Source organism: Pelophylax lessonae (genome assembly GCF_965119305.1).
Source record: "Pelophylax lessonae genome assembly, chromosome: 4".
NCBI classification, from domain to species: Eukaryota; Metazoa; Chordata; class Amphibia; order Anura; family Ranidae; genus Pelophylax; species Pelophylax lessonae.
Genome location: NC_138771.1, coordinates 79,786,640 through 79,807,506, shown reverse-complemented (window position 1 = coordinate 79,807,506; position 20,867 = coordinate 79,786,640). Strand labels below are relative to the sequence as shown.

The following is a 20,867-nucleotide window of genomic DNA, read 5'->3' as shown; positions in this document are numbered from 1 at the left end:
CTCATCAATCCAAGGTACTGAGTAATATGTTAAATTTTGACATCTGTGATAATATTAATACATTTTTTTATATAGCGTCTTTAACCACTTGCCACTCATGCCAATTCTGGTATTTCTCTCCTACATGTAAAAATCATAATTTTGTTTTCACAGTAAACTTTTACTACCCAAAACATTATATACATATATAGTTTCATAGTTTCATAGTAGTTGAGGTTGAATAAAGACAATAGTCCATCCAGTTCAACCTGTGTAGGTGTGTGTGGCCCTAATCATCTCACATACCCCTGAATGTTCTGATCCTTGAGATGTACGTCTAAGAGTCTTTTGAAAGCCACCATACTTCCCGCAGAAACCACCTCTTGTGGTAGAGAATTCCACAATCTTGTAGCTCTAACAGTAAAGAACCCCCCACGTTGCCTGAGGTTAAAACGCTTCTCCTCTAATCGCAATGTATGCCCTCGAGTCCTCATGCACTCTCTACGACTGAATAGCTTTTTTTCTATGTCGAGATCACCATTGAGATATTTATAAATTGCTATCATGTCCCCTCTCAGGCGTCTCTTCTCCGGGGAGAATAAATCAAGCGATTGCAGACGCTCTTCATAATTAAGGTCCTCCAAACCCCTAATTAGTTTAGTTGCCCTTCTCTGTATCCTCTCCAGCTCCAACACATCCCTCCTGAGGACTGGCGACCAGAACTGGACAGAATACTCCAGATGTGGTCGGACCAGAGTTTTATAAAGTGGAAGGATTATAGTCTTATCTCTGGAATACATCCCTTTCTTTTTGCATACTATTGCCTAGTCTATCATCTACCAAAACTCCCAGATCTTTCTCCATTTTTGATTCCCCCAAGGGTTCCCCCCCTAGTGTGTATTGTGCTTTTATGTTTTTAGTCCCCAAGTGCAAAACCTTACACTTCTCCACATTAAACCTCATTTGCCATGTCGTAGCCCCCTCCGTTAATTTGTCTAGGTCATTTTGTAGGATATCTGCTTCATGCTGTGCAGTTATTGCCCTGCCCAATTTTGTGTCATCCGCAAAAACTGATATAGAACTACTGATCCTATCCTTGATGCTATTTATGAATAAATTGAACAAGGTTGGTCCCAGGACTGAGCCTTGGGGGACCCCGCTTACTACCTCGGACCAGTCTGAGTATGTGCTGTTTATTACCACCCTTTGGACATGCCCTTTTAGCCAATTCCGTATCCAAGAGCAAACCCTGCGGTCGATACCTGCAGACCTTATTTTATAAATTAGGAGCTTGTGGGGAACTATCAAACGCCTTGGCGAAATCCAGGTACACCACATCCACTGGTCTGCCCCTATCTAGCTCACAGCTCACCTCCTCGTAGAATGTTAAGAGATTGGTTTGACAAGAACGCCCATTTGTAAACCTGTGCTGATTACTGCTGATGATGTTGTTGTCTTTAGCAAACTCTACGATATAGTCCCTAATCATCCCTTCCAGAAGTTTACATACTATCGATGTCAGACTGACAGGCCTATAATTACCCGGGACATGCCTCTGCCCTTTTTTGAATATCGGTATCACGTTAGCTTTCCTCCAATCCCCTGGTACATTTCCAGTCCTAATACTATCAGCAAAGATCAGGAACAGTGGTCTAGATATAACCTTACTGAGTTCTTTGAGTACTTTCGGATGTACGCCATCCGGGCCTGGTGATTTATTTGTGTTTAATTTTATCCAGCCTTTCCCTGATTTCACCCTCTGTTAGCCATAGCGGCAAGTCCTGTGTAATACTACTGACCATACAGTCATGGTCAGTGTACCCCTCCTTTTACAGAGTAAAGACTGATGAAAAAAAGGCGTTCAGCACGGCCTTTTCAGTGTCCTCTGTAACCATCCCCCCATCTTCGTTAATTATGTGTGCAATATGCTCTGCCCTAGCTTTTTTGCAGTTGATATATTTAAAGAATTTCTTTGGGTTCTTTTTACTATCCTCCGCTATTTGTCTCTCAAAGTTGATTTTAGCCATTTTGATTTCGTATTTACTTTTCTTATTTGCCTCCTTGTATTGCTCGAAAGCAGATACTGTGCCCTCTGATTTATATTTCTTGAAGGCCATTTTTTTTCCCCTAATAAGTTTTTTAACATTACGGTTTAGCCAGCCAGGTTTGGCCTTGTCTCTTCTAAATTTATTTCCCATAGGAATGCACTGCAGGATGCATTTGTTTAATATGTTCCTAAAGCATTCCCATTTTTCCTCCGTGGTCAGTGATCCCAGGGTTTGGTCCCAGTTTACCCTTTCCATCAATGAGCATAATTTTGGAAAGTTTGCCCTTCTGAAGTTTAGGGTTCTTATGTTCCCCACTTGCCTTGTTATATTGTTGTTTACGCTAAATGTGATCATCCTGTGATCGCTAGAGCCCAGGTTGTCCTGGACTCCTACCTCTGAGATTAGGTCTGGGTCATTAGTAATCAATAGATCCAGGACTGCATTTTCTCTAGTAAGAGAATCCACCAACTGTGACATGTAGTTGTCCTGTAAGGTTTCCATGAATAGACAGGCCTTCTGTGAGTGTGTAGTCCCCTCTTCCCAGTCAATGTTGGGATAATTTAAGTCCCCCAATATGACGACTGATCCTAGTTTTGCCTACCCAACAGTGATATAAATTCCAGCTCTACCTCCTCCCTTTGGTTGGGTGGCCTATAGCAAACCCCCACAATTACTTTTGCCTTTACTTCTTTCCTATGGAGTTCTACCCACACAGATTCTAACTCCATACTCATCCCTTCCATAATATCATTCCTCTCTATCACCCTTACATTATCCTTGACATAGAGACATACCCCTCCCCCTCTTTTTCCTACCCTGTCCTTCCGGTACACCGAATACCCTTGGATATTGGCAAGCCAGTCATGTGAGGGGTCGAACCAAGTTTCCATTATTCCCACAAGGTCTAGGTCTTCCTCATGTACTAACATTTCCAACTCATCCATTTTATTAGCTAGGCTCCTGGCATTAGCATATACCCCTCTTAGTTTTGTGGAAGTTGATCGTGAATGGTGATTATGTTTATTCCTGTTTGGTCTAATGTTTTCCCGCACAGACCCCCCAATTGACGTTAAGAAACTACTGTCGCTGCTGACTCTATTACTGCCTTCTGTCCTTTGCAAAATCCATTTTTATGACTTTTATGATATATATCTGTATATTTTTTTTAACAGAGTCCCTAAGGAATAAAATGGTGGTCATTACAATTTTTTGGGAAAAAAAAAAAAACACAAAATACATTATTTACCGCCATTTTTTGTATAATGTGAAAGATAACGTTACGCCGAGTAAATAGATACCAACATGTCATGCTTTCAAATTTCTCACACCCATGGAATGGCGCCAAACTACAGTACTTGAAAATTATTTTACAGGTTACCAGTTTAGAGTTACAATGGAGGTCTAGTGCCAGAAATATTGCTCTCCCTGTAAGGATTGCAGCGATACCACACGTGTGGTTTAAACACTGTTTACATATGCAGGCGTGACCTACGTATGTGTTCGCTTCTGTGTGCCAGCAGGAGGGGATGGGGTACTTTAAAACATTTTTTTAATTATTTTATTTTTACACTTTCCCTTTTATTTTTTGATCACTTTTATTCTTATAGCAAGGAGTGCAAGCATCCACTGTAAAAGGAATAGCGCATGATAGGTCCTCTTTATGGAGAGGTTTGGGGTCTATAATTTCTCACATCTCTCCTCTACGCGGGAAAGCCTGAGATATAAAAAATTATCTTAGGCTTTCCAACAAAAAAAACAAATGGCAGTGTTTACATCTGCCAGAGCAGACGTTGCTTTCGACCTCTGAGGGTCATCGCGATGCCCGATCCCCGATTGCACAGGAGAGACCAGGAGTAGCACTGGAGGACCTCAGGAGGGGGCGTCCCCTCCCGCCGCCTGTAAAATAAGTTAAGAGACTAAACAGCTGCTTTGATGGTTTTTACAATGTAGGGAATCGCTAGCTGAAAAAAAAAATCTGGTTGATGCCTGTAGCTGCAGGCATAATTAAGATATCACCACTTAAATCCAGGATGCCATATGATGTGTACTAGAGGGAAGTGGTTAAAGGTAGCTTCTCAAAGAGCTTTACAAGGAAAACACAAGAAATACACAGGATAACATTAAGGAAAAAAGGGATAATTATGTTAAAGCTTGTCTAAAGAAAAAGTTTTTAGATTTGATTTGAATGATTTTAGAGTATATGACTCTCTGATGTTCTTTGGAAGAGAATTCCAGAGTTTTGGAGCATAGCAGGAGAAGGCTCTGTTTCCCATCGAGTGTAGGTGAGTAGAGGGTAAACACAGAAGACCAGAATTTGAGGAGCAGAGGTTACGAAGGAGGAAGTAAGTTGATAAAAGTTCAGACAGATAATGGGGTGCCAAGCCATGAAGGTGAGCAAGAGGATCTTAAGGTTTATGCGAAACCTGATGGGTAGCCAGTGCAAGGACTCCAGGATAGGGGTTATATGGTCACTGGTATCAGACCTAGTCAGGATACTGTCTGCAAAATTTTGAGAATATTTAATAGGGGATTTAGGTACACCAGTGAGTAGGGCATTGGAGTAGTCAAGTTGGGAGAACACCAATGTATGGATCAGCTTTTCATCTACATTGTATGATAGCATAGGACGCAGCCGAACAATGTTTCTCAAGTGGAAAAAGATGTTCTGACAACATTTTGCACATGTGAATCAAAGGTTAACACCTTCCCACCTGGCCAATAGCAGATTGGCGGTCAGGCGGTGGTTTAGGTATATGACGTCCTGTAAGGATGCACTGATTGCGCAGCGTCACGATCTGTCACCGGCCATGTCCGTGGCTTTCTTTCATGCCATTCATTGAATACAGCTGTGTTTGGTCAGTGTGATCACATGGTATAGACAGGGCTAATCACGGTTAATCAAAACAAAACTGACTGAAATGAATCAATTTCATTCAGTAAAATGCTTGCTAACAGCAATGTAAAGTGCTGCTATAAGCAAACAAAATGTGTAAAAAAAAAAATCCTGATCTCTTTCCCAGAGTAGTACAATGTTACTATGGTAACGTTATAAAAAAATCATAAAAAAAATGAATTAATAAAATAAAAAAAATGAAAAAATAAAATAGTTTTCTTTTTTTTTTTTTTGTACTGTCACCAGTCAGTGTCCCTGATTACCACCACACCTGTTGTATGATAACGATGTACTGCATTGGTGACAATATGTAAAAAGAAAAAAAAAACATTTTTTTTTTGTTTCTTTATTTTCCAAAAAATTCGGACAAAAAATTACAACTTTAAAAAACTTGCCATGCTTCTTAATAAATACCTTTTGGACTGTCTATTTTCCAAATTTTATAACAGAATCTAAGAAAAACACATTTTGTTTTCAAAAGGTTTAGTCTTTTTTTGTTTATTTAGCTATTCAGCGGTGATTAAATACAACAAAAATACAAAAATTTAGTTTGGGTACAGTGTTGCATTACTGTGCAATTGTCTTTCAAAGTGCGACAACATTAAAAGCTGAGAAATGGCCTGGGCAGTAAGGGAATAAAAGTGGCCGGTATTGAAGTAGTTAAATCAGCATCAAATATTACCTTTGGATTTTTCAATTTAGACTGAAGCTCAAGTACAGTGCTATTTGAAGAAAAGCAATTTGGACTGGCGTTACATAATTTATGGAGCGTGCCAAAAAGCATGACTTCAGTCTTGTCACAATTTAATATACATATTAGACTTGAAACGTGTGTATATATACAGTGGGTACAGAAAGTATTCAGACCCCCTTAAATTTTTCACTCTTTGTTATATTGCAGCCATTTGCTAAAATCATTTAGGTTCATTCTTCTTCCTCATGAATGTACACATAGCACCCCATACTGACAGAAAAACACAGAATTGTTGACATTCTTGCAGATTTATTAAAAAAGAAAAACTGAAATATCACATGGTCCTAAGTATTCAGACCCTTTGCTCAGTATTTAGTAGAAGCCCCCTTTTGATCTAATACAGCCAGGAGTCTTTTTGGGAAAGATGCAACAAGTCTTTTACACCTGAATTTGGGGATCCTCTGCCATTCCTCCTTGCAGATCCTCTCCAGTTCTGTCAGGTTGGATGGTAAACGTTGGTGGACAGCCATTTTTAGGTCTCTCCAGAGATGCTCAATTGGGTTTAAGTCAGGGCTCTGGCTGGTCCATTCAAGAACAGTCACGGAGTTGTTGTGAAGCCACTCCATTATTTTAGCTGTGGGCTTAGGGTCATTGTCTTGTTGGAAGGTAAACCTTTGGCCCAGTCTGAGGTCCAGAGCACTCTGGAGAAGGTTTTTGTCCAGGATATCCCTGTACTTGGCCGCATTCATCTTTCCCTCGATTGCAACCAGTCGTCCTGTCCCTGCAGCTAAAAAACACCCCCACAGCATGATGCTGCCACCACCATGCTTCACTGTTGGGACTGTATTGGACAGGTGATGAGCAGTGCCTGGTTTTCTCCACACATACCGCTTAGAATTAAGGCCAAAAAGTTCTATTTTGGTCTCATCAGACCAGAGAATCTTATTTCTCACCATCTTGGAGTCCTTCAGGTGTTTTTTAGCAAACTCCATGCGGGCTTTCATGTGATGGTTGACTTTCTACAACTTTCTCCCATCTCCTGACTGCATCTCTGGAGCTCAGCCACAGTGATCTTTGGGTTCTTCTTTACCTCTCTCACCAAGACTCTTCTCCCCCGATAGCTCAGTTTGGCCGGACGGCCAGCTCTAGGAAGGGTTCTGGTCGTCCCAAACGTCTTCCATTTGAGGATTATGGGGGCCACTGTGCTCTTAGGAACCTTAAGTGCAGCAGAAATCTTTTTGTAACCTTGGCCAGATCTGTGCCTTGCCACAATTCTGTCTATGAGCTCTTCAGGCAGTTCCTTTGACCTCATGATTCTCATTTGCTCTGACATGCATTGTGATCTGAAAGGTCTTATATAGACAGGTGTGTGGCTTTCCTAATCAAGTCCAATCAGTATAATCAAACACAGCTGGACTCAAATGAAGGTGTAGAACCATCTCAAGGATGATCAGAAGAAATGGAAAGCACCTGAGTTAAATATATGAGTGTCACAGCAAAGGGTCTGAATACTTAGGACCATGTGATATTTCAGTTTTTCTTTTTTAATAAATCTGCAAGAATGTCAACAATTCTGTGTTTTTCTGTCAGTATGGGGTGCTATGTTTACATTCATGAGGAAGAAGAATGAACTTAAATGATTTTAGCAAATGGCTGCAATATAACAAAGAGTGAAAAATTTAAGCGAGTCTGAATACTTTCCGTACCCACTGTATGTTGCCTGTGATGTAGTTCCCATAGTAACTCCAGAAGGGCAGTATGGAAGGTCAGTCCTCTCCTTTGCTCCCCCACCGACACCAATCAAAGGAAATTGGGTCCTCACAGGGGGGGTCAAACAGAGAGGAAGTAGACTAATAGTGCATTATCTTTAAAACAACATGGATTTATTGAAAATTACACTTACATATAATGAAGAGTAAACAAACACATTTTCAAGCCGGCATGGTCGCCTGCAGTGCGGTCCATGCAGAAATGGCGACGGCGCGGCTCTCCTATGTCCTACGCGTTTCCCCCGAATGGGCTTCATTCCCAGCGGGGCTTTGGGTTCCTGTAACTAGTTTTCTATCCAGGTCCACACACTATCATCAATGCCAATCTTGTTAAAACAACTGATGCGGTTAAGCAGTTGCTCGGCCGTTTTCACAAGCATGTCTGTCGGCTGGCCGGAGTCTTGAACAAAGCCAGATTCGGCTTTGATCAGGTCTCCAGTGTAGAAACCCAGACGCGTGTCATGACATCACTTCTGGTTACTGTACCATAGTTTGTCGCCATTCCACGAGTGTGCGCAAATTATATGTATGTAAAAAGTATGACATGTTAGATATCTATTTATTCAGCATGACATCATCTTTCACATTAGTGTATATAAAAAATTGGGCTAACTTTACTGTTTCTTTTTCATGAAAGTGTATTTCCTAAAAAAAAAAAAAATTGCATTTGAAAGACCGCTGCGCAAATACAGTGTGAAAAAAAATATTGCAACAATTGCCATTTTATTCTGCTAAAACAATATATATATATAATGTTTGGGGGGTCTAAGTAATTTTCTAGCAAAAAAATGGATTTTTGTAAAATCTTACCGTAAAATCCTTTTCTCTTAGCTCATTGACAGACGTAGTCCTCGGTGATACAGCACCTTCGGGTTATGTTGCCTCCACAGGAGCAGGACTAGACAGGAAATGAAAATGCTCTGGCCACACCCTAGGGGCAGTCCCAGAGGGTATATCCTCTCTCTCTCTCTGCCTCAGCAAATCAGTTATGTCAAAAAGCAGTCTTTAGAGATTTTAACCCAACCCAACTCCAAAACAGAGGGGCGGGGACTACGTCTGTCACTGAGCTAAGAGAAAAGGATTTTACGGTAAGATTTTACAAAAATCCATTTTTCTCTATCGCTCATTGACAGACGTAGTCCTCGGTGATACAGCACCTTCGGGACGTCCAAGAGCAGTATCACAACTGAGGGGTGGGAAAATGGAAATCAAATCCCAATCTAGAAGGCCCAACCGGTGCCAACTAGAAGTTTACAATGCTCATCCTTAATGATGAGACTCAACAAAAAAGAAATTTTTCAAACAGAAAAAAACTCTCGAGGTAGACCACTAGGAAGGCAGTCTACATGTCTGTGGCTTCTGACTGGTAGGTACCTTATTCTTATCACAGTAAGATTCCCAGACTGCCACTGATTACAATCTTTTAAACATGTATACAATTAGATTGTTAGCTCCCAAACCAAGCCTCCTGGCTTTTTGCACATAAAATCACACTCAAAGTAGGGGGATCTGTGCCATGTTATAGGATAGAGGGGGACTCTATCTTACCATACAGAGAGGGGCCCGCGTTCACCACAAGACCCGTCAGGGGGAAAAGGGGGAACATACTACTCACCATACCGGAACCAGGCGGGCACCAACTCCTGACAGTACCCCTCTCCACCAGGGCGGGAGGGCTGTCGACCAATATGGACGCCGTGACTCATGGTCTTTGGCGTTTCAGCGAGACGTTTAACTCGCGGGGTCAGTCCCTTAATGGGACTTTTGTCGCGGCCGACCCAGCGCGGAGCTATGGCCTGCACGCGCTCGTAGGCTGAACTGGGGTGACCACCGGATCTCAACATCCAGCCCGTCGCCCAGTTCAGCTTTCTTGCTTGAAGATCTCACAGGAACACTGGAGAAAAAAGCTGTCTAAAAAAATCTTTTTAAGAAAAAAATCTTGCCAGGACCGAAGATCCCAGCAAGGTATCTAGGTCCTTACTCCTAACTAGACAGAAAATAACTGATTTGCTGAGGCAGAGAGAGAGAGAGGATATACCCTCTGGGACTGCCCCTAGGGTGTGGCCAGAGCATTTTAATTTCCTGTCTAGTCCTGCTCCTGTGGAGGCAACATAACCCGAAGGTGCTGTATCACCGAGGACTACGTCTGTCAATGAGCGATAGAGAAATACTGATTTTAACTTGTAAGCAAAAAGTGTCAGAAAAAGGCTTAGGCATGAATTGGTTAAAAGGCTGGTCTGGCAAAAATGATCTTTCATAAATCCATGCTGGGTACTACGGGTACTACTAATTATACTTTTTCCACCAGCAAATTCCTGGATATTTTACATACTATTGATGTTAGACTTACTGCTTTGTAACTTTACCCCCCATCCCCTTCCTCAGTAAAAACTGAGAAGAATGTATTTTACACCATTGCCTTCACACTTGTAACCAAAGTTCCATGACTATCCTTTATGGGGCCAATATGCTCCAGCTTTGCCTTTTTACTATTAATATATTTTAAAAGAATTTTGGGATTCTTTTTACTGTCGTCTGTATTTCGAGGTCTATTTTTGCTACCCTGATTGTGCGCTTACATTTCTTATTGCATTCCGTGTAGTGTTGGAATGCCATCAGTGACCCCTCCATCCTATACTTTTTAAAGGATTTTTTTTTTTCTTTAATAAGCCTTTTTTTACGCTTGAATTTAGCCATCTAGGTTTGGCTTTAGTTCTTTTATATTTGTTGCCCAATGGAATTCACCGGCTAATAACTATAATTATTATATTTTAAATTACTCCCATGTTTCCCTCATGGTTTGCGTCTAGAATTTCCAACCATTTAATGTCTTGAAGTACAGAGTGCAGTATTGTAAAGTTAGATCTCTTAAAATTCATTGTTTCCTATGATTTACGGTGAATGTAATTACCCTGTCATCACTATTTCCCAAGTTATCCATCCCTTAATTCCATGTCTGCAATCAGCTCTGCATTGATTGTACTTACTAGGTCAAACAGAGCCTTGTTTCTAGTTGGGGCATCCAGCAATTCACACAAGAAATTCTCCCGCAAGACATCCAAAAAAGGACAAGCTTTAGTTGACTGAGCAGATCTGTCTGCTCAGTCAATATCTGGATAATTTAAGTCCCTAATATACAGTATTGGATAGCAGCGTTATCCTTCAAGCAGACAGATGCTAATTTTATGCATAAGTTATTTATAACTGCAAACGTAAGTATGGGCCTAGGATGGAGATTCATGGATTATGGTGTGAGGGGACATTTAACAGCAGGTAGACTCTTGTGTAGTGATTTAAAGTGAAATGTACTTGGTCAGTGTGTAGGTTACTCGTTTAGTTGAACCAAAGGGTTGTTGAAGAAGTGAAGAAAGGAGGACAGGTGGAAATGAAGAAAGGAAATGTGTAACACGGAGAGGAAGAGGAGGAGCAATGAAAGAAAGGGGGAGGGGTTAATAATTTTAATTGATTTCCAAATAATAAAGAAATCGAGATTAAAAAGAATCCTTTCTGTGTTTTCAGGTGTCACAAAACTATGTAGTATAAAGTCCTTGCAAGATCCAGTGCACTGAATGACTGAGCAATGAATTTAATGTGCATAAATGTGATGCATTTGGTGGCTAAAACATTCATACATCATACAATCTAGGGGGGAGTACAACTGGGTATAGCAATCTTGCAAAAAGTGATAATACAATATATATGGCTCCCGCTGAAGGTAATGAGGAAATGTGGAGAATGAGACCCAACTGTAGCAAGCAGCGCCAATATGGTGTGCCCAGACCACTAGATAAATAAATATGAACAAGATGCTGCGCTAAGGTCTTAAAAGCATAGGATGTGAAAATGATGATGTAATAAATAATGCAAAAAATCAAAATAATGAGAAGTGCTAATACCGAAATTAGATAGATGATGAAGGTGCAACCACAAATGGTGAATAATTTAGATGTAAAAACAGCACATAAAATCCAAATAAATATATCAAATATGACTGTTTAACATATCTCTTATCTTCAACAAACAATCCAGTGATGAAGTGTGCAAAAATGCAAAAGGTGTTCGTGCTGAGTGATAAATATGGAATTGATTGCGTGCAGGTAGATAATTAAAATAAAATCAGCACATAAAAATATCAATGATAAACAATATAAATAATAAATTAATAAATGATAAGAGATACAGTGCCTTGCGAAAGTATTCAGCCCCCTTGAACTTTGCAACCTTTTGCCACATTTCAGGCTTCAAACATAAAGATATAAAACTGTAATTTTTTGTGAAGAATCAACAACAAGTGGGACACAATCATGAAGTGGAACGAAATTTATTGGATATTTCAACTATTTTAACTTTGTTAACAAATAAAAAACTGAAAAATTGGGCGTGCAAAATTATTCAGCCCCTTTACTTTCAATGCAGCAAGTTCAGTGAGGATCTCTGAATGATCCAATGTTGACCTAAATGACTAATAATGATAAATAGAATCCACCTGTGTGTAATCAAGTCTCTGTATAAATGCACCTGCACTGTGATAGACTCAGAGGTCCGTTTAAAGCGCAGAGAGCATCATGAAGAACAAGGAACACACCAGGCAGGTCTGAGATACTGTTGTGGAGAAGTTTAAAGCCGGATTTGGATACAAAAAGATTTCCCAAGCTTTAAACATCCCAAGGAGCAATGTGCAAGCGATAATATTGAAATGGAAGGAGTATCAGACCACTGCAAATAAGACCTGGCCGTCCCTCAAAACTTTCAGCTCATACAAGGAGAAGACTGATCAGAGATGCAGTCAAGAGGCCCATGATCACTCTGGATGAACTGCAGAGATCTACAGCTGAGGTGGGAGACTCTGTCCATAGGACAACAATCAGTCGTATACTGCACAAATCTGGCCTTTATGGAAGAGTGACAAGAAGAAAGACATTTCTTAAAGATATCCATAAAAAGTGTTGTTTAAAGTTTGCCACAAGCCACCTGGGAGACACACCAAACATGTGGAAGAAGGTGCTCTGGTCAGATGAAACCAAAACCCAACTTTTTGGCAACAATGCAAAACGTTAAGTTTGGTGTAAAAGCAACACAGCTCATCACCCTGAACACACCATCCTCACTGTCAAACATGGTGGTGGCAGCATCATGGTTTGGGCCTGCTTTTCTTCAGCAGGGACAGGGAAGATGGTTAAAATTGATGAGAAGATGGATGGAGCCAAATACAGGACCATTCTGGAAGAAAACCTGATGGAGTCTGCAAAAGACCTGAGACTGGGACGGAGATTTGTCTTCCAATAAGACAATGATCCAAAACATAAAGCAAAATCTACAATGGAATGGTTCACAAATAAACATATCCAGGTGTTAGAATGGCCAAGTCAAAGTCCAGACCTGAATCCAATCGAGAATCTGTGGAAAGAACTGAAAACTGCTGTTCACAAACGCTCTCCATCCAACCTCACTGAGCTCGAGCTGTTTTGCAAGGAGGAATGGGCAAAAATTTCAGTCTCTCGATGTACAAAACTGATAGAGACATACCCCAAGCGACTTACAGCTGTAATGGCAGCAAAAGGTGGCGCTACAAAGTATTAACTTAAGGGGGCTGAATAATTTTGCACGCCCAATTTTTCAGTTTTTTATTTGTTAAAAAAGTTTGAAATATCCAATAGATTTCGTTCCACTTCATGATTGTGTCCCACTTGTTGTTGATTCTTCACAAAAAATTACAGTTTTATATCTTTATGTTTGAAGCCTGAAATGTGGCAAAAGGTCGCAAAGTTCAAGGGGGCCGAATACTTTCACAAGGCACTGTATGTTAATCATTGATATTTTTATGTGCTGATTTTATTTTATTTTATCAGTTTCATATTTATCACTCAGCATGAGCACTTTTTGCATTTTTGCACACTTCATCACTGTGAAGATAAGAGATATGTTAAACAGCCCTATTTGATATATTTTTGGGGATTTTATGTGGTGTTTTTATTCACCATTTGTGGTTGCACCTTCATCATCTATTTATCTAATTTCGGTATTAGCACTTCTCCTTATTTTGATTTTTTTGCATTATTTATCACATCATCATTTGCACATCCTATACTTTTAAGATCTTAGCGCAGCACCTTGTTCATGTTTATTAATCTTGCAAAAAGACCTGATAGATCCCAGGGCAGAACAGCATGTGGCTAGAAAATGTTGAGATTGAACTCTAGGATCTTCATAAATTCATAAGAGTCTACAAATATGTCTAAGCCAACAACTTAGGCTGTCCTACAAATATATGACTGTAAAATGTTGAAAAGGGAAATGCACTGCAATTAGGACTGGACTAAAACAATTGATAACCCAGTATTCGTTCTTGTTTCAAGTGATGATCTTTTGCTTGAGTGTGTAGTAAATTAAATTTACATGTTGGTATGCTTAGTTCCATACAAACCTTCATTTTTCTCTTCAGACATGACAGTATGACAGAGAGACAACAATCTGAAAAACTCCTGCACATGGGGCTCCTCCAGCTTTATAGACTCAATTAAGCTGTGATCATAAAACTGAAACTTGCTATCTGCAAGAGTATTGAATGAAAAGTCCACTGGTGGTGTTTTCTGAAAAATACATGGAAACACATACACAACTCAATAAATAATTTAAACAGGAAAGCACCATCTGTAATATTTGAATAGAAAACTTACACATATGAGAAAATACTATATTATGCATTGTAAAAATACCATATAAAAATGACATCCATCAATGCAGTACAGTGAGCAGGCTAAATCCAATCACTAGGGTCACTTTTGATTTTAAATAAAATATATTACATACATTTTAAAAGAGAAGTATGCCAAAGCTTGTTTGGACATACTTCTCATGTGTTCACTTACTTCTGCACTACTCTGACCCAGAGCCAGTCAGCTGATGTCACAGACCTACCCAAATTCCTGATCAGCAGCTGGCTAAGACCCTGTTTACATCTAGCGATGTGGGACCGCAGGTGGAATTTCTGCGATTCTGCCTGCGATTCCAAATCGCACTGCAATGCTGGTAAAAGACTGCCAGGTGGCATTAATTTTCAATGACACCTAAATGCAGTGCAGTTTTGCCACAATTGTTGTCCGATAAATTGTGCTGCAATCGCAGAAAAACTGCATCACACAAACCTTGTCGCCCAAAAACAAGCAGGAGCTTCTTTGGGTGAGAAACTTTAAACAACACAGTTTGCAATGACCGCAGCGCATTTTATCACGTGATGCAATGCGTTTAGGTGTAATTTAAAATGAATGGCACCCAAGCACGCGTGCTGCGCTTTACCAGCATAGCAGTGCGATTTTGAATCATGATGATTCTGCCCGTGATCAAAAATCCCTAGATCTGAATGGGGCCTCAGCCTCTCAATGGGCTGCTGTAAGTCTGAGCCAAGTATTCCTACCTGCTGCACAGTCCTGCCTGCGCTGGTGAGACAAAGCACAGAGTGAGGACTGACAGTAACCGCTATCTGCTCACATGATCGCCCAGTCCTTGGAGTTAGAGGCAGCGGGTGAACAGCTTGCAGCACTGGGAAGATACTACAGCAGGTAGGTAAGTATGTAAGTTTGTTTTTTTTTTTTTTTCAAATCCACACTTCTCCTTTGTGTTATATGTCGAGTCTGGTGCTAGCATCTTTAACTCTTGGAGTGATAAGCTGCTTTTGTTCCTGGCTGAATTCCTGCTAGCTAAACTATTAAATTTTCCCTTATATTAGAAAAATAGCTGGGACTGGAAAGCTTTTAAGTGGTTTAAAATTCCAGTACCTGTCAGAAACTCATCAGTTATGGCTAAATCGACTCATAAATCTATTTCTAGTAACTTAATGTGTTACTAAACCCAGGACCCTGCATTCACTATATCTGGTCTCCCAGAGTACACAGAACATGGAAATGCAATTATTTTAGCAACAAACTCCTAAATACCTTTTCTCATCAGCAGAAGGTAGCAGTCTTTTGACTATCAGTGTTCGGTCAAGCACTGGTTAAAGCTTGTAGGAGTAGTTTTCATCCTCCTCTGACTATCCTATGAGGCTACATATGAAAAGAAATGGTTGCACACCGAAGTGCCTAAAGTCCATTTATTACATCATCCCAAAAGAGCGCATGCCAAACACCAAAGGACAGTAGCAGATAAGAGGTTGACACATTTCACACAGTTACATTGTGCCTACTCATAATCAGAATCGTTATGAATAAAAACAATGTAACTGTGTAAAAAACACCTCTTTTCTGCTACTGTCCTGTGGTGCTTGTCATGCACTTTTTATGGATGGTGTAATAAATGGACTTTCGGCACTTCGGTGTGCAGCCATTTCTTTTCATATGTATATCCTGCAGCAGGGGAGTCCCACCCATCTAATCCACTACTCGCCTGGAGTGGCATATCCCTTGTTTCCACTGCCAGTGTCCTATGAGACTGCATGACCCCTGACCTTCTGCCCGGAAAGTGCTGATTGGCCCTGTGCTGATCACATGCACCCTCCTAAAAAACTCTCCAGCAATACACACAAAATATGACTCCAAGGCTCGGTACTATCAGTAGATGGATTGGGGACAGTGGAAGAAGGGGAGGATCAGAGAAGATCGAATCAAACAGCTTTTTTACACAGTGCGCAGGATTAACCCCTAAGGTTACACAGAAAGTGTAACAAGCATGATTTACTGCATATACAGACTGATTTTACTGTTGTGGGTTTAGTAACACTTTAAGAGTGACTGCAGTGTGCCGGAATGTAAACTGAGTTGTGCATATGCAGCTCAGTGTACATTCTACAGGGGATAGCGAACAGGCTGCTAAGTGTATTTTATTGCAGAAGAGTGTTCGCATTTTTTTTCCAGATTAAGTTCTGCTTTAAGTTTTTCTGTTATTAACTTTATAGTTGTTTTCTGGCAGGTGTGAATATTTCTTCAAATATATAATACCAATCCAAAAGTGCTGCCTGCACTAAATAATCTTTTTTTGGCCAGGAATTCATTCGAATTATTACTTTTGAGTGGATAAATCATATAATAAATATAAGAAAAGATATTACAAATGGGCTTAAGTTGTCTCATGTTACAGACACCAATACTGCAGAAAACTGCAGAAGTTGTTACCTCAGTAATTTCCATTTTTCGACCCAGTTCATCTCGTACCTCACCTATAGAACAAATAAAATAAATATAATTCATGCTCCTTGGAAAAATTCTGAATACAAATTCTAAACGGATCTAATGTGCACCTACATACAGGACACATACAGCATTGTACAGTAGTTTCTGTATATTGCACACTATTATCCTGTAACGCCGGAAAACATAAATCTGTTTTCTGTTATCATTATCCCTTGCATTGGGAATTTTTGTATCCCAGCTGTACTGTCTACATATAACCATTAATAAAATAACTAGCAATTAACTATACATTGCACAGTGTATCAAGTGCTGAAGCTTGGTAAGCTGTTTAAAGGAGAAGTACGGCCAAAGCTCATGTGGATCACAGTAGTGCAGTTCGTTCTGCACTCCTGTGACCCGCTTTCAGCAGACAGCAGGCTGAAGCCCACTGTTGGTTGACATCACAGAACCAGTACAGGCTTGGGAAAGATTGTGACCATATGGTAAGAATCCGCCCACATACCTGGACCGGCAACTGTCTCAGCCTCTCAGCAAGCTGCTTAGAGCCTGAGCTGACTGCTCCAACCTCCTCCACAGCCCAGCCCAGTGCAGCAGTGAGTGCAGAAGGGGGAGTACAGAGCAGAGAGTGAGCGACTCTACTCAGGGAGCTCTGAGAACTGAGTGATCAGCTGTGTTTGATTTGACGGGGGACCAATGCTACATCCACCTAGGTAAGTACGATTCTCCAAAAAAAACCTCATCCTTCTTTTTTAAAGTTTTGCCTATGAAGACATCACTGGTGAGATTCGGTTCACAGGACAACTATTAGTCGTGCACAAATCTGGCCTTTATGGCAGAGTGGCAAGAAGAAAGCCATTGTTGAAAGAAAGCCATAAGAAGTACCGTTTGCAGTTTGAAAGAAGCCATGTGGGGGACAAAGCAAAGATGTGGAAGAGGGTGCTCTGGTCAGATGAGAACAATATTGATTTTTTTGGCCTAAAAGCAAAATGCTATGTGTGGCAGAACACTGCACATCACCCTGTACACACTATCGCCACCGTGAAACATGGTGGTGGTAGCATCATGTTGTGGAGATGCTTTTCTTTAGCAGGGACAGGGAAGCTGGTCAGAGTTGAGGGGAAGATGGATGGAGCAAAATACAGGGCAATCTTAGAAGAAAACCTGTTACAGTCTGCAAAAGACTTGAGACTGGGGGCGGAGGTTCACCTTCCAGCAGGACAATGACCCTAAACATACAACAAAAGCTACAATGGAATGGTTTAGATCAAAGCATATTCATGTGTTAGAATGGCCCAGTCAAAGTTCAGACCTAAATCCAATTGAGAATCCGTGGCAAGACTTGAAAATTGCTGTTCACAGACTCTCTACATCCAATCTAACAGAGCTTGAGCTATTTTGCAAAGAAGAATGGGCAAAAATTTCACTCTCTAGATGTGAAAAGCTGGTAGAGACAGCCCCAAAAAGACTTGCAGCTGTAACTGAAGTGAAAGGTGGTTTTACAAAGTATTGACTCAAGGGGGCTGAATACAAATGCAAGCCACAGTTTTCAGATATTTATTTGTAAAAAAATGTTTAAAACCATTTATCATTTTCCTTCCACTTCACAATTTTATGCACTTTGTGTTGGTCTATCACATAAAGTCCCAATAAAATAAATTTACATTTTTGGTTGTAACATGACAAAATATGGAAAATTTCAAGGGGTATGAATACTTTTTCAAGGCATTGTACTTTTCATATTCCTAAGCATTATACAATGCTCAGACTGTTAGCTGCCATTTTCTTTTAATCCTCCTTCAGATGTAAATGCCCAGCTGAGGATATCTTGCAAGCCCTAAAAATATACACCAAAAATTGTACAAGAGGGTTTAAAGTAGTTGTAAACCTCTGAAATGAAAAACAAACAGAGCATATTCCTCTATAGTGTTTACTAGCCCCAATTCAAAGTACTAAGTGTGATTTACGCCCCCCTCTCTTCCCTCTGCTATCTGCATTATTCCCTTTGCTATTCCGACAGGTTATCCCGATACCACAGAATCTCGGGTGATGGCCCCATACCCCCTCCAGCATACAGAAGATGAATGACAGACTCAGCTCTGTAAGTTTTCCTTTGAGACTGTGCAAAGGGGGTTGTTTCCTTTCACTCCGCTCTCCTCTCTATGCTGTGTAGTATGGGACATCAGATCCCCGCCACCTGCCTGCTGAAGCTGAGAAATAGCCTTTAAACTGTGTTTTAGATGGCTGTACAGAAAAGAGGCTGCAGATAAACAGGTACAACTTACGTAGGAGGGTTTGTTTCATCTTCGGGTATCATCTGAGGTGTGTCACTTCAGTGGGCATATGTAAGTGTTTAGAACTACTTTAAATAAATGCAATACACAAAAGAAGTATTTAGAAATCATATATTTCACTTACCATATAATCTTCCATTGATTGAACATTTGTTGAATGTCATTATATTCTGAGTAAGAGTCCCTGTTTTGTCAGAGAATATATACTCTATTTGCCCTAATTCTTCATTTAAAGTAGTGGTCCGGGCTTCAGCAGGAGTGCCTCTTTTAGAGTAATACATTTTACGGTCCCAATTGATAAAGTAACTATGTCCCAGACGAATAACTTCAACACTTCGAAAAAGAGAAAGAAAAATCAATCAACAATATACATGAATACAAATATTAAAAATGTTTTAAAAAAAAATACCTAAAAATCAGAACAATAAAATGTTTGTTTACTTGCATTAGACTAAAATTGAGATACAGAATGAAGGTGTGATGCATAGATAACTGGTATAAAAAGAAGCATGCCTTCAGTATAAAAAAGAATTTGGTAAAGCGTGATGAAGTGTTAATTACAGAAGGAAAATAAAAAATGGATAATTCTTGGTAAAAACATATACAATACGAATTATTTTAGGCTCTATCAAAATAAGTGTATTATTAAAAATAGCTAGTGGAAACTATTACTACTAACTACACATTCTGAAAAAAAAAAAAAAGATAATATGAGAGATTTCCCCCCCCTCCCCCCGCATGGTATTTCATGATGCAGATCTTGTCAAATCCTCTTTTTCCATATGCTCTTCCTTTTTTCCATACACTATTTATCTCTTTGAAACAACTTAAGAACAACATAGAAATGCCTTAAGGTGACATAAGATTGATTTTGATGCACCTAGGATTACGTCACCTTAATTTAAAGTGGACAATTTTTTTGGACTGCACATGATTTAGCACTTTGGCACCATATATGAATTTAATTGTATTATTGCATATTTATCGATTTATTACCATATATGAATTTAACTGTATTTTTGCATATTTATGGTTACTATGATTGAAAGATGTTTGGACTTTTTAGATTTTGTCACTAGTGCACTTTAATATTTATATTTTATAATTTGGGAATCACTTATATTTTATCACTTTATATACGCCTGGTATCGCTGTTTTTAGTACATCTTACAATTTTCTTGGTTTTTACCTTGTGAGCAGCAGCTGCAGGTGGCACCATTTTATGTTTATTTAGCGCGGGTTTTATTATACATTTTTTACACTTTAAATCATAAATTCTGCCAGGGTATGCAAACTTATGAACACAACTGTATATGTATGGAAATAGCCGCGTTAAAATAATATGATAGTACAATACACTCCCCATTCACACCTGAGATCTTGTGACACTAATGAGTCACGGGACACCGGGAAGGGAAAATGGCTAATTGGGCAAAATTTGGACATGTTCACTTAGGGGTGTACTCACTTTTGTTGCCAGTGGTTTAGCCATTAATGGCTGTGTGTTGAGTTATTTTAAGAGGACAGCAAATTTACACTGTTATACAAGCTGTACACTCACTACTTTACATTGTAGCAAATTGTAATTTCTTCAGTGTTGTCACATAAAAAGATATAATAAAATATTTACAAAAATGTGAGGGGTCTACTCACTTTTGTGAAATACTGTATCTCCGCAGCAGCTCTGGTGCGAATTGGGTATTAGTTATGAATAAAAAATAACACACTTACAGCAAACTGGACCACACTTTATGAGGGTAGATTCACACCAGATGCCGTAAGACTGCATTGGGCAGCTATCCCAATGCAGTCCCATAGCAAGACCAGGCCAAATGCCTTGTGTCCTAACTGGCCAGTGTGGAGAAAAAGTACAGAAAGAAGTACTTTTTTTCCTGCACAGCGCAGTGCAAGGCAATCCATCACCTCTCACTACATGTTAGCCAAAAGAACTTAACCACTTAAGCCCCGGAAGATTTTACCCCCTTCCTGACCAGGGCCTATTTTGTGATTCGGCACTGCGAGACTTTAACAGACAATTGCGCGGTTGTGCGACGCTGTACCCAAATGA

General features: G+C 39.9%; 1 protein-coding gene across 2 annotated transcripts in view; it reads right to left on the bottom strand.

Moving 5' to 3' along the window:
- ATP8B4 (ATPase phospholipid transporting 8B4 (putative)) overlaps positions 1 to 20,867 on the bottom strand; it is a 648,069-nt gene that overhangs the window by 122,815 nt on the left and 504,387 nt on the right. For both annotated transcript variants that reach the window (XM_082254031.1, XM_082254032.1), the window contains exons 14-16: positions 18,924 to 19,132; positions 16,491 to 16,534; positions 13,808 to 13,973 (exon numbers count right to left, since the gene is read on the bottom strand). In XM_082254031.1, coding sequence (XP_082110157.1) covers positions 13,808 to 13,973; positions 16,491 to 16,534; positions 18,924 to 19,132 — 419 coding nt within the window. The remainder of the gene's footprint in view (positions 1 to 13,807; positions 13,974 to 16,490; positions 16,535 to 18,923; positions 19,133 to 20,867) is intronic.